This window comes from Apaloderma vittatum, unplaced genomic scaffold (assembly GCF_000703405.1).
Source record: "Apaloderma vittatum isolate BGI_N311 unplaced genomic scaffold, ASM70340v1 scaffold8044, whole genome shotgun sequence".
Classification (NCBI taxonomy): domain Eukaryota; kingdom Metazoa; phylum Chordata; class Aves; order Trogoniformes; family Trogonidae; genus Apaloderma; species Apaloderma vittatum.
Genome location: NW_009710892.1, coordinates 27,019 through 41,882, shown reverse-complemented (window position 1 = coordinate 41,882; position 14,864 = coordinate 27,019). Strand labels below are relative to the sequence as shown.

General features: G+C 38.9%; 1 protein-coding gene across 1 annotated transcript in view; it reads right to left on the bottom strand.

Annotated features, from left to right (window-relative positions):
* LOC104272439 (intersectin-1-like) overlaps nucleotides 1-11,423 on the bottom strand; it is a gene marked incomplete at its 3' end in the record, with an annotated part of 29,386 nt that extends 17,963 nt beyond the window's left edge. Inside the window, exons 1-3 of the mRNA XM_009867431.1 lie at nucleotides 11,365-11,423; nucleotides 6,121-6,213; nucleotides 3,537-3,600 (exon numbers count right to left, since the gene is read on the bottom strand). Of these exons, the coding sequence (XP_009865733.1) occupies nucleotides 3,537-3,600; nucleotides 6,121-6,213; nucleotides 11,365-11,392 (185 nt within the window). The remainder of the gene's footprint in view (nucleotides 1-3,536; nucleotides 3,601-6,120; nucleotides 6,214-11,364) is intronic.
* Nucleotides 11,424-14,864: the final 3,441 nt, after the last annotated feature.

Genomic DNA, 14,864 nt, shown 5'->3' with positions numbered 1-14,864 from the left:
AATGCCAGGTTTCAGGTGCTGACAAAATTCTTCCCCTACAGATCTTTTCCTCCTCCTTTCTCTCCTCTTTTCTGCAGAATGCAAAGACAACTTGATTATTTTTGCATTTATGAGGCGAAAAAACTGAGCATGCACAGCTTCTTTCCATCAAATTTGTTTATGATTAGCCTACAAATCATCTACCTCCATGAAAACAGCACAGTGTTAAGACAAGGAAATCGCCCTGCTGTTCAAAAAAATCTGAATTTATTTAGCTTTACAATCTGATATTAAATTATACAATCCCACACTGCATTGTAAAACTCAGCCATAAGTAGAGAGGAGAAATTCAGTCTTTAGCATCAGCCACTCAACCAACACATGTGTAGTAAAAGTTACAACTCAAGAGTTTCCACCCATAACCTTTCACTCCCACACTTGGACACATATTTAAGGTTGTGAGGGAAGCGTATGTCAGAAATAGGTAAGTCGACTGATGGCTTTAGCTTGTCCTGAAAAAAATCAGTAACTCTAAATGCATGAAAAACAGATGGCGGTGATTTTTTTTAGTACTCATTTAATTCCAGAAAGACCAGCTACACAGAACATGCTTTTTGAGGCCACGATTCATAAGGGCTTTAGAAGAAAGCCAGATTATTGCCTACTTAAAAACAGTTATCTTACAAGCCATTGCAGTCTCAATTCAAAGCCCACTTAGAGGCTTCTTAATAGATTACCAGCTTGGCAGACTCCAAAGCTTGTAAGGGGTAGAACAGTAAAGAAGTTGTCAGGACAGATCATAATAATTCCAGTAATTTGCTTCACTGAGGTTCCAGATACTACTTTTTTGGTTTTTTAAACGCATGATGAAGAGAAGGGACACAGAAATTCCCAATGCTAAAAAAAAATGTTTTAAGGAACGTGAATTCTTGGGAAGCTTTGATTAATGAAGAAAATTAAAATAAGATGTACTGCTTAGAGTCTCATCTTAGAAAACAATTACACCAACTGCAGAATATTCTCAAAGCAGCTCTTGCAGCAGAAGACATTAAACAGGTCCTTCATCTAGTGAGCTAGCTAGCATTTCTCGAAGTTCTAGTGAAAACTACTTTTTCATTATACAAAACCAGCAATTCAATTTTATTTAAAATTAAAATACAAGACAGTGAAAATCCTTATACTGCTCACTTATGCAAACAAAATTCTCTCACTCATTTTTGGAAACTCACAGAGATAGAGGACTAGATTTTTCTGCAGAGAGCTCTGGAAGCAGTATGGTCAATCACTCATGAGGCCAATCCCCCCTGCAGTTCCTTTCCCAGTTGCCTTTTCTATACAAGAACTTCCAGAGCCAACAAAACAGATGAAACATTGTATTAGAATAAGCTTGTCTATAAACAGCTGTGGGTAATCCTTCATGAAACAAATGCTAGGCTCCTATCTTGCAGATAGATTAATACAATCAACTATATTCGAAATAAATAGACTCATAGGAAAAGATTTCCAAAATATAGCATACACACACTTCCACATTTCTAGGATCACAGAATTGATTTGAAGAGTTTCACAAGTTGCTTTAACTCAGAATAATAACGTTCCTTCCTTAAAGACTGTTGCGCCTCCTCACTCTAATAATCAAATGTCATCTTAAAAAAAAAATAAATTTAATCTATTTAGGAAATAAAGAACATCAATAGAAAATAAGTTTTGTGCAGCTTGTATCTCTCATGGGGATTCTGGGCTTATTACTCCAGAACTCCCCTATTACAGTACTCACGAACTTCTATCAATGCCAACAGAGATTCAGACAGACAACATTATAGAGTATTGCTATTAAACCACAAAGCAAGCGTGCCACTCTGAGATTTTACTCCTGGGAGCGAAGACAAACAATGATCCACATTTTTCAAAGCAGTCTTGAGTGTACTGTGACGTCCTTTGCAGGCCGCAAAGGACTTTTGGCCACTGAGCAGTTTTAACTTCTATTGCTTCTGTGAGACAGCAGTAATCTGTGGTAGGTTATAAAAAAATTTCATTGACAGATCAAAAGAATTAAATCTTCTGAGTTGTGGGAAAAGGAGGTTTTCCTTTATTTTTCTTTTTTTTTAATTCTTTCTTTCTGTCTGCAACTATTTTCCTACCAGTTATTACTCTAATTCAAATTAGGAATATATACAAGTGATCTAGATTTTTACTTAAATATTTACTTCTCCTAATTCAGAGATGATCAAAAAAGAAGGGAGGCAGTGAGAAAGGGATGTCTACATGCTTTTTTATGATTTATAAAGGCAGCACAAATAAGTCTTAGTTCAGCTTTATTTAAATAAAAAGTGCGAGTTCAAGTCTTGTCTCTATGACAACTACAGAACTAGTGGAATGATTCTCTCCCTCTCAAGAGGTTGAAAACCTGAATAATTCAGAGGGGAAGAGATTTTAGTCAGACTATTTACAACTGTTTAGCTTTGTTAACACCTATTTAGCGATAATGACTATGAACATTTTTTGAGAAAGGACAAAACTTCTTTCCTTGTTTAATTAAGAGGCAAGAGATGTCCCACAGGGACATTTGAATTTTCACTGAATCTTCAGCAGATAAGATAACTAGACCAGATTTGATATTTGTAAGATGAAGATAATACAAAGAGAAAACATATTTAAAAGCCATGTAAATCCGGCCCCTCTTTTAGGCACGTGTATTTCCAAAGCAATTGTTTTTCTTGAAAGAAAATAATTCTCTTCCTTCTTCCTTTAGAAGTCCTTACTACAAGTTTTTGTAACTGCAATAAACTACTCTCCCTTTCAAACAGTTAACAACAGAGGAGAAGTTAAAAGATTTCTCAGAAGTTATCCATTCCTCTGCTGCTTTTTTCCCAATCTAAAATGAAAAATAGCACAATTTCGCTCTGTCTAGCACCAAAACAAGTTTCAGTAGTGATATACTTAACATAAATTAAGAATAACCTGTGCAAGTTACCATGTCTGAGTCTAGCAGGGTCATATAATTTGGAGTAGAAACAACTGCAATCCTGCACAAAGAAACATTTTGGAAATGTTTGTGATGTGTAATATACAGCAATGGAGATTTTGATCAGTCTAAACTCACCAAGGAATAGCAAGAATTTCAAGCTTTCAAGCTGTGTCTCCAATTTCAATGAAAATAGTATCAGTCTTAATTTTTGTAAAAAATATTTCAAGTCTCACAGAGGCTCTCCCATTAAGAGGTTTTTTTAATACTAATTAATGTGCTGAACGATTGTTTTAGTAGTTTAATAAAGCTGAAAGCATTTAGTAATTTGAAATGATGGTCACAAATCACCAGCTTCAAAACCGCTATTTGTAGAAGGATGCCTCCTTCCAGTAACTGAACGAATAACTTAGGAACTCAGCCAGAACATACTGCAGAGCATATCTGCCTTGTAGACTTTTGGAAAGGATGCTGAACTAAACTGCTGACTTTAACCTCCAGGCTGTGAAACAGAGTTACTGTCCAAGTATGTACTGAATAACTTCACTCTGTGGGATAACCCCAGTTCTCCCATTCCCTCTCATATACTCACCATATCTGTGCTAATACCGGTTGAGGTAACCCAGATTGAAAAAAAAAGTTTCTAGCTTGATCACCTATAAAATAAATAGGACGTTATTTCAGAAAATGCTAAAAATACCTCTAAGAAGAAACACAAAATCACAAGTCAAAAATATCTAAAACAGAAGCAACAGTAAACCCATAAATACTTAATGCTATACATACATAACAGAGTATGATATTTATATTTATTTTGTCTCTTGCAAACCTATCAGATATTTCCAACAAGCACACCCTGTTTAAGTCTGCAAGAGTCAGCACCACGAAAAGTCAAGCAGGCATAAACATTTAGGGCAATAGGAAACTCACAGCTCCTAATCGGTGTTAATGGCTTCTGCCTTGTGAGAACAAGAAAACTTTTTCTTCCAGTATAAACTCTTATCTTAGCTCTTTTGGAAGTACAATGCCAGTCAGCTAACACAAACTAAATAAAGTGGTCTTTACCACTGTGAACCTGCCAAGCCACCATTAAAGTAAGGATAGCAAAACAATTAAAAAATGATTAGGCACTGGGAAATGTTGTCCTCTGTAAAGGAAAGTTGTAAACAGACTAGAAATAGCACTAAATATCAAAGGTCAACAAAAACTGTGGTATTTTGTACCTTATCTGTCACACAACAGGAGCAGAAACAATCAAATTGTATATTTAGAGGTATGTATGGCTGTGATGAGACTCTGCTAAGAATCCGAATCTGATTTCACACTCTGGAAACTAGTTTAGGTAGCACTAAAGAAAATGAAATGCAACAAAATAACCTAACAAAAAAGTAGGCATCCTACTGCCTTTAAACCCAAAGCACATTAGTGGTGTTCAATGAAAATTTAGTAGGATCAGTGCAATTGCTTTACTTGCAGCTTTGCTTCCCACAACTTCAATCAATTTTCAACTTCAATCACTTTGATTTTTTGAAGAGGGCACCCACACTGATTTCACTAGTTTAAACAATCAGTTCCTGAAACACATTTCAGTTAAATTGATACATCTTTATTTAAAGAGACTTCTTAATCTGTTAGTATGATAGTATTGTGGGTTGACCCCAGGCAGTAACTAAGTACCCAGCTGCTCTCTCACTTCGCTCTCGCCAACAGGATGAGGAAGAGAATAGAGACAGCAAAAGTGAGAAAATTCAGACAAATCATTGGTCACGATAAAGACAGTTTAGTAAGTGAAAGAGGAGAAAAAATTACCTGAAGTGATGCAAAGGTAATCACTCACCACTTCCCACAAGCTCAGTCACTGAGCAATAGCAACCTTGGAAGACAACAGGCCCCTTCCCCCCAGGTTTTGGGGAGCATGGTGGTATGGGATAACCCTTTGGTCAGCTGTCTCTGCTACAGCCCCTTCCCAAATTCTTACCCATCCCCAGTCTACTTGCTGGGGGACTGCAAAGCGAGAAACAGGGAAAGCCCTGAGGCCTTGCAAGCACTGTTCAGTCACAGCCACAAAGTCCAGAACATGGCACCATACAGGCTACTATGACCACAAGCCAGCAGTGTGCCCAGGTGGCCAAGAAGGCCAACGGCATCCTGGCCTGGATCAGGAACAGTGTGGCCAGCAGGAGCAGGGAGGTGATCATGCCCCTGGTACTTGGCTTTGGTGAGGCCTCAGCTTCAGTCCTGTGTCCAGTTTCAGGCCCCTCACTACAAGAGGGACATCGAAATGGTGGAGAGGGTACAGAGTCAGGCTACCAAGCTGGTAAAGGATTTGGAGCATGCGTCATGTGAGGAACGGCTGAGGGATCTGGGGCTGTTTAGTCAAGAGAAGAGGAGACTGAGGGGAGACCTCATCGCTCTCTACAACTACCTGAAAGGAGGTTGTAGCAAGGAGGGGGCTGGTCTGTTGTCCCCAGTGGCGAGTGACAGGACAAGTGGAAATGGCCTGAAGTTGCACGAGGGCCGGTTCAGGCTGGATATTAGGAAAAATTTCTTTATTTAAAAGGTTGTCAGGCATTGGAACAGGCTGCCCAAGGAGGTGGCTGAGTCACCATCCCTGGAGGTGTTTAAGTGACGATAGGTAGATGTTGTGCTGAGGGACATGGTTTAGTGGTGTTTATAGGGCTAGGAAACGGTTAGACCCAATGATCTTGAGGGTCTCTTCCAATGGAAACTGTTCTACAGTTCTATGAAGGAAGTTAACTCCATGTCAGCCAGACTCAAGTTAATTCACTGAGCGCTTTAAAAGCACTATAAATATTACTAGGCATCAGGGTGATTGCACATCCTGAACGCTAACTCTGTAGTTTGTATCAGCTGGCTCTATGCAACGGATCTGCTTTATAGAGCCACCATTGTAAACCATTTGAATCCCACTTACAGAAAAATCAAGTGTAATAAAGCAGGTATACGGTTGGTAAACATCAGAAAAATATCTGAAAATATCAGAAAAGATGGGGTTGATGTGGCAAGACATATGAAAAACAGGATATAAAATTAGTAAGATCTGTTCAATTTTTTAAATTCTTATGCACAAATGTCACCCAGGCAACTCTGTAAACATTTAGACTCATCAGTTAAGATTTAATTAAATGAAATTAGAACAGAAAACTATTTCATACCAGTGATAAATCCAGATGTTGGTTTCAGACTATGGAACTGTTGATCATGTTTAGCTCTCTCCTCCACAGTAATAGCCCAGATATCCAGGTTGCCTAGTTCAAAAGAAATGGAGAAATAAAATTAAGAAACGTTATGTCAAAACAGCACTATCTTTATTTCTGAATGTAAGCATATCATATCACACAGGACTCTCTGAAAACAACACAGATACAGAAGCCGTTCACCCAAAGCCTATAGCCGAAAGCTCCGTGAATTCTTAGATAGCCAGTTAGGACTTACAATCTTACTAGAACTAAGTGTTACCAAATTAAGATGATTTCTGAGCACTGATTCCCTTACCTGGCTCCCACAAAAATTTAAGCTACAATCACCCCTACACCCACCCTACATCTGCATATCAAAGAATATAATTCAGAAACTTCGTAACACTAGATGCTTAGGGGAGTGGGAGGTTGGTTGCCTTTCAGGGCACGCCCAGCTGAAATGCAAGTTCTTCTAACTGAAAAGGTACCTCAAATAATCGGTCATGTACTATGTGGTTCTGTACTATTATAAGAGAAAAACTCTCCTTACTTGTCTAGGAAAAGTATGATTCAATCAGATAGTAAACATTTTTCAAGGGCAACAATAGCACAGGAAAAAGTGCTCCTCATTCTTCTGAGAATGAATAATACAATTAAGAATGTTACACAGCCAAGATTCTTCATCCCACATTCATAAATTGTAGGTGAAGAATTAGTTTACGCTGAGATTTACTACCGCTTCTACAATACATCCTTCCACCACACTTTCTTCATTTCTACTTCCATTTCTGCAGGAGTTCCTCTCCGCTCTCCCCTCCTGCACACATTCCACTTTCATCCTTCAGGTTATTTCTACTCAGAACAAACATATCTCTACTTCCACTTGATACCTCCAACGAACTCCCCAACATTGTGTTTCCCATTTGTTTCAACAACTTCTAATCAGTAAAAAAATCATGATTTCAACATCTGTAGAAGTACATTGTGCTGGTGCACCTTCCTGTAACTCCTACTGTATAAGAATGTAATACTATGAAGGCATCTAAGTTAATGGAATCACAGTTTTATTGAAGGAATATGAAAAGATAAAATGTTGACTTGCAGAAAAATAAAGAGGAGATCTAGCATTCACTCTGTTTCAGCACTAAATTCTCAGAGATTAAATTTCAGGTAACAAGGTCCACAAGTATTTCAAATTGCTTGCAGGCTGAGGCAGAATTAGATTCAGCAGTTATGGAGAACATGAGAATTTCCTGCCTCTTGAATTTCTACTATTTAAAATCTACTTCCTGTGGCAAAATGTACTTTGGAAATGGGCAAGGTGGAAGAAAAACATTCTTTAAATGGTAGATTTCATTAACGAAAGAAAAGATAGATTCTTTGTAAAAAAAATTATCATCTCAGTTTCAGGTAATCTATGTACTTCTAGAAGCAGACAGGCTAACATTTCAGAGAAGGGACATTTTAAGATTAGTCCAAAAATCACAGAATGTTAGTGATTAAGCTCACAGAGGCATTGGAAATAGATTTTATAGCTGTGCTCCCTATAGGGATGAAACAGGCCTCTTCTTTGGATATGAACATCGCTAAACACAATAGTTCACGTAAGTAATTGTCTCTCCCGTCTTCCCATGAACTCCTGACAGAAAGAAAGGAATGCTGTTATTAAGACTTTATGACCAATGTGTAGACTAGGCCAATTAGTCTAGGCCATCTAGGAGCAGATTAGCATCTCCCTGTACTGGAAACGTGACTACTCCAGCCTAAGATCCTATGGCTGGATGTAGTAGCTTATATAAAGGAGAATTTCTTGAATATAATGTGAGGAGAAAAAAAAAAACAAACCCACAACACCGACACGAAATTTGCAATGATTTGTTGGCTTGCTCTCTCTCAATTTGAGGTATGCATGATTCCATTACAAAAAAAACCCAAATAAAACAAAAAAAGCACACCAAACCAACCCCCAAAAAGCACAATCACCAGCAAAAAACCCCAGCTGCTCCTATCCTTTTGCAAAGGAGGCAATAAACCCCAGAATTAAAAACTCTTCTAGCATGAGGTAACCAAAAATGCATTCTATTAACTATTTTAAAACAAAATTGGTTAATTTCTTTTCTGTAGTCCCTGTAACTAGAATAAATGAATGTCAATATTTACTCTTCCAGATGGACATTTGGTTGGTATTGAAACAGTAGATCTCCTTTGTGGGACATAACATCAAAAAAGCCAGTGCTAAACCAAGCAAGCCTCTTCAGTCAGAAAAGTATAAATGGCATTCTCTGGCATCGTCTCATTTCTATCTTTTGTTACTTGAGGAAACAGTAAGACTTATGGGAGGGCACAAAGCAGGATCCTACCCAACACCAAGACATCATTCATGGCTTCAGATCCTCGATGCCAAAACAGAGGTCATGGAGCTTTTCAACATATTTGGATACAAAGGAGCAGTCATCAAACCACAAAATTGACTCATAAGCAAACTATTCTTGACTGCAGCAGCAAGCTAACTATCTTTGCTTTTACACGGCTTAGCAATCATCTCATCTGCAAAAGTGAAGCAGTGGGCTCCTGCATGTGAAATGGGCATTTTCTTGTCCTGGACAAACTGACAGAAGGTCAAACACACCACATTCTTCCCAACAACTATAAAAATCCTACCACGTCCCCTTTTTTTTTTTTTTTATTTAGACATCCTTCAGATGAGCAGCATTCTGGAATATCAATGGGTCACCCCAATTTAAATATTGGGTCCTGTGCTCTTTCCATACCCAAGCTGACTTGAAAGATTCCTGAGAAAAAAAGGAAGTAAAATAAAAACCAAAAATATCATTGGTGGTGTTCACAAGCAGAGGGATATTGCACAGATATTGCATATCTGCGGTGAGGGCTCTCCCAAGATAGAGATTGACTAAATGTTATCTGTATCTTCTTTGGTGACTACAGGTAACAGAAAAGGTTGCATTCTGGAAAGGATGATGAACACCCCCCTAAAAATGGGTATTGTCTTTACAACATCTGTTTCCTCTTATAATTTTAGACTTCTGCTGTCATTCTCCTAAGAGGAGGTATGACGCTACTTTGTAGACTTGGTTCAGGTAACCAAATCTCCCTGTCACCACATTACAAATTAAAGATTTCAACTTCCTCTTTGTAGAGCAGTCAGATGAGAAAAATTGTCTGAGAAGAAATAGTGAATTCCCTCCTTCCTAAAGCCATGTTCTAGAGTTAACAAGACCCTGGACAACAGATGACAGATCAAATGGCTACACTTAAAAATTTAAAAAAGAAAGCGGCTATCCATCTGTAATGCAATGAGAACTCTCTGAAGACGGCAGAGGAGAATGCTTTGAAGACAAGATCTCCGTTAAGAATGTACGTACATGGTCAAGTATGGGTGTACGTAACGCACAACCCTAACTCTAAGCAAAAGCAAATACTTTATTCTGAATGAGGAGATTTCATTTGTGACATGACTTCTCTTAACACTGTGAAAATCACAGTGAAATGAAGCTATTTACAACTTTTTACATGACCTGGAAGGGTATCCTACGTGAAACTGTCCAGAGAGTTTATTTCATCAAATTTTTTGGGAGCCAGTTGCACTCCCAAACTGAGAAAGCCTGGCATCAAAGCTTTAATTCCAGAGGGCTGGACTTAACTATAATTGAGGCAATGAATGGCGACTTTCAATTTTCTGTTTGCTCTAGCTACCATGTGCAAAGAGACGCTTCTTCTGTTGTGCTTCATTGACTTTTTCAGACTGGCAGAGATTGCATCCAGTCAATTGTATTTAACAAGAACTGGGTTTATCTAACAACGGACTTGGGATAACATACATTTCCTGAAGTCTCCCACTGAAATACTAACACTAGATGCAATTTAGCTCCTAGCTATATTCCATCTCAAAAATTAGACTTCCATATATACTTATATACATACAAACACACACTTTTTCATGTACATGCATGCATATTTATGTATATATCATAGAGTCATAAAATGGCTTGAGTTGGAAGGCACCTCAAAGACCACCCAGTTCCAACCCCCTGCCACGGGCAGGGACACCTCCCACCAGCCCAGGTTGCTCAAAGCCCCATCCAGCCTGGCCTTGGACACTGCCAGGGAGGGGCCAGCCACACTCCTCTGGGCAACCTGTGCCAGTGTCTCACCACCTTCACAGTAAAGAACTTCTTCCTAATGTCTAATCTAAATCTACCCTGCTCTAGTTTAAAATCATTGCCCCTTGTCCTATCACTACATGCCCTGATAAGGAGTCCCTTCCCAGTTTTCCTGTAGCTCCCTTCACGTACTGGAAAGCTGCTATAAGGTCTCCCTGGAGCCTTCTCCTCTCCAGGCTGAACAACCCCAACCCTCCCAGCCTGTCCGCAGAGAAGATGTGCTCCAGCCCCCTGATCATCTTTGTGGCCCTCCTCTGGACCCACTCCAACAGATACATACATACGTATACACAAACATACATATACACACAACAAAAATCACACAATCTTATCTGCATGTCCAGAAGAAAGCCCTTAACAGATGCAACATTTAAGCGGAACCAAAGCAGTTACTAGGTTTCAGCACTGAAATGTATCTTTCTTCAGATCCCTTGCAAAACTGCGCTGGAAAATGTATTTCATGTGAAGTCATGTCTCTATGGCACTACCAGAGCCCTTACGGGACCTTTCAAAAAGCCTGAAGCTCAGGACGCTACGCCTTCCCCTGTTATCAATGAAGAGCTAAATAATGCAGTACTTTTGCGTGGGTTATGGGACAATAACGAAAATAAATCTGAAGTGACAGCATCTAAAGGCATCTGCTGTATTATTAGGCAACAAAAAAGTCCAGGAATCCTCAAAGAAAAAGCCTATCTGCTTCTTAGCCACAACTAATCCAGAATGAGGCTATGCCCTCATGAGCCAGCAGCTGAGCGGCCTGGATCTGCCCTCCAGTTACAAACCGCAGGACTGCAATGGATCAATACACAAAAAGGGGATAGAGCACAGCTTTTCTCTTTGAATCATTTGAGGTGCCTCTGCAAAATTTCACATGTGTTCTCTAATGGGTCTGCAAAACCACGACAAAACAGATAAATCATCATCTCAAAAAGATATACTACCCACAAATACTTCCATGCAGAACATCATCAGAAAGCAACAGATTTATGCAGAGGTTTTGCATATAAAAATAGTTCAGAATACACTATAAACAACTTACCCCCAAAAGGTGTTGGAAACTGAGCCATGGTTTTGTCACTTTTAGCTTGTTAACAGATGTCTGAAAAAGAAAAAAAAAACACAAATGATGAAGCTATCGTATTCCATTTTCAATATATTTTCTCTACCACCATATAAGTAGTTAGTACAGCAAAAATAAAATCAATTAAGAAGACGACATAAACACTACCTGCAAGAACTGTTACTTACAAGAGAACTAAATGTCGCATTTTCTGCACTACCCAACACATCCACAAGTGTGTTTTAACACTAGCGAACAGCTACTTTTCAGTTCTGTTTCAAGAATGTCCTCAAAAACAATATTCATTTATAAATAATCAGTGAAGTAATAAAGAACAGAGTTAAGGCAGCCGCAACAGACAAGATCTCAGTTACAACGCTCAAGGCTGCTTTACTTTACTGGGTGTTAGAACTGTGCTCCTACTTAAGAGCAAAATTGGCTCTACCTCCAACTGTTGAAAACAAACATTGTCGGTGATCTGTGGTGTTGCTTTTTTTTATTCCTGACAGAAATATATTCCTGAAATGCACTGTTTTGCTTAGAATTGGAGTTTTTTTAAATGAAGTACATTAAAAAACGAAATTAGATTTCAAGGCTACTTTACCCCCAAACAAGCCCACAAATTTATTAAGCACATCCGAACGAAGAAAGCAGTAAAGGTGACATCGCAAGCAAAAATACATTAGTTGGTGGGAGACACTCTAAAGTTAGCACTGCTTGCTTTGCAAATAAAAGCAATCTACATAGTCTAGAAAATTAATCCTTAAAGAAAAAAGGAAAAACATTTTTCTTACTCCACACAAAGACTGACATGAGCTGCCTGAGCCAAGAGGACAATAGCTAGCAACAGAGCCACAAAACAATGAAAAAGTAGTCTCTTGTCCTACTAGATTCCACTCATGTTTTCCAGGCAACAGAAGAAAAGCAAAAAGGAAACGGAATCAGAGGGAGAATAATTTAGACTGCTTGAACAGCAGCAGAAATTTATCAATATCACTAAGAAAAGGCATTAACTTGCATCAACAATTTCCTTTTGTCTGAATTTCTTGTTTGCTGCCCTCCCCATCCCCCTTTCACACTTCCCACATACTCTTCTGGCTTCCAGCTTGGGAACCTACTATATATACACTCCACAGATGTCACTGCAGAAAAATCCATAGCACTTTAGAAAGCCAGTCTCCCCATCAGTTGTAATTTAGAGAACTATGAAAAAAAACTCAGTTTTTTTTTTCTCATTATTTGGCAGAGCAACCAAGCGTGGTACATGACTCAGAAACCTTCTGCCAAATGCCAGTTAACACAGCCAATACTAATGTCACACAGAGCAAGCATTATCTCAAAAGTTTAAAATCACATGTGCACTGATAACAATGTTTTCAGAATAAGCAATCTCAGTAGTATGGGTCTTTCAAAAGCATTTCATTTTCAGCACTGCAATCTTTGCTTATGCATTCTTATTATACTCTGTTGCAGGCAATACTTCTATTATGCTTCTATTTTTTAAAACTACAAGCAAACCCAAGGAGGAAAAAAAAAACCATTCTCTGAACTTCCAGATGTGTACCAGCGAACCCTAGAGCACAGGCTGTTTTTTCACACTCGAGTGTTTAAAAGGTAACACGAGAGAGACTAGCAGAAAACAGATTCTCTTCCTACTTCAATTTCTCAGAGTACGCAGGATAGGAAAAGCAGGATAGGGCAGCAATGGGAGGGTAAGAGACTTGAAAAGGAGAACTAGAGGGTGGGTTGGGGAAAGGTTGTGGTAGTGTTTGTCCGAGTTTTTTCTTTTGGTTTCGGGTTTTTTTGCAAGCTAAGAAACTTAGTAAATACCGGGACAGAAGAGTGCGTAAAAGGACTGAAAGTAATTAGCCACTTAAGAGAAGGCACTCCTCCACACTTTACTAGTACTCCAAAGAAACTGTTAGTTTATTCTCTCTTTACCTTGAAAACATCAGAAAGAGGGGAGGAAGTGGAACGTCTCAATACTAGCCCTGTGCTGGATGCCAAAGAAATCATAAAGGATAAGGAGCTTCTGGAGAGAAAAAGAAGGGGGGGGCGGGGGTAAGAGCTGTAAGCAGATTAAATAGTGATGGGTAAAATGGAGAAAAGGAGCAGAAAATTGTGTTTAAATCTGAGAGACAGAAAACCAAATTGAAATAGACTGCAGATAGACATATAATAGGAAGCAAACAGAGAGACAGAAAGATCAATATACTCCAGTAAGAGAGTAATTTAAGTTTGCTGTTTATTGCCAATGTAACACCTAACTTTCAACTAGAGTTTTCATCTTAAATGCCCAAGGTCACACCAGGGGCCCTAACTCCACGGTTAAACTTTGCAACTTGTGGACAGTTGATTCCAGCAGCTCAGGGTATTTCACGTCTGAAAATCAAGGTTAAAGAGATCAGGAATTTCACAGCATTCCAATACTGTTTTCAGGTTTTCAACATGTGGCTGGACAGGATGATAGACGTCGTCATCTAGGTTCCCTTTCCCACAGAAGTTTGGACCAGATCATCTTTCAAGGCTCACTGACACCTGGGCTGTTCTGTATTTTTTAGGTTGAAGATCTCTGGGATGGAGACCAGGTATTGCTTATCCCAAAAGCATATGGCATAGCCATTATGCTATAAATTTAACATATATTTGTAAATAATGGTAAAGAAAAATACAAGCACTGACATTTCAATTTGCAACATTATTGTGAAATAGTAGCAAGTTGTTCTAGATCTGCATTCCTTATACCCTAATCTCTAACCTATCCACAACGTTAGCTCCTCTGCCTTCCTCCTAACAAGAAAGAACACATAATGGGATAAAACAAAAATCATGTAGGAACCAATTGATCCAAAAGCTGACAGAAAAACAGAATGAGTAGACTGACCTTTGTGCCACTCCCTGCAGGGAAGCAGTAACTTCTCTAACTACCTACTGATATTCATATTTGTAGGAACTTAGATATCTCAGCAATTTGAACTCTAACAAACTCGACTGACATCGACCAACAAGTTTAGGTATTATTCAAGGAGGAAGAAGGGACAATAAGGGGAACCACAACTGCACTGTCAGTTTTCTTTCCTTAGAAGGCCAGCCCAAAACGCTTACCATAAGCAAAATTATGCTAGTAACGAACTGTTAATTAACTGTCCATCAAATAGCTTATTTTTGACAAGAATCAGAAGATGCAACGATACTTTATACCGCTTACAGAAAGAACAATAAAGAACACTGAGCAACTCATCTTCACTTGTCCACAAAGAAGTCTAAGCCATCACCGCACTGAGATTTGGCAAACAGATCTAACATTAACCACTTCCTTCTCACACACACCGCTGAATCTATAAACAACAGGGAGATATACGTCTCATCTAAATGCAACACAAACCACTAAACATTACGATCATTCAGAGCATCCCTACTTCCCAGCTCTCCAGGAGAGGCACACACAGGCCACCTTTCACATTCACAGGGTGGTACGT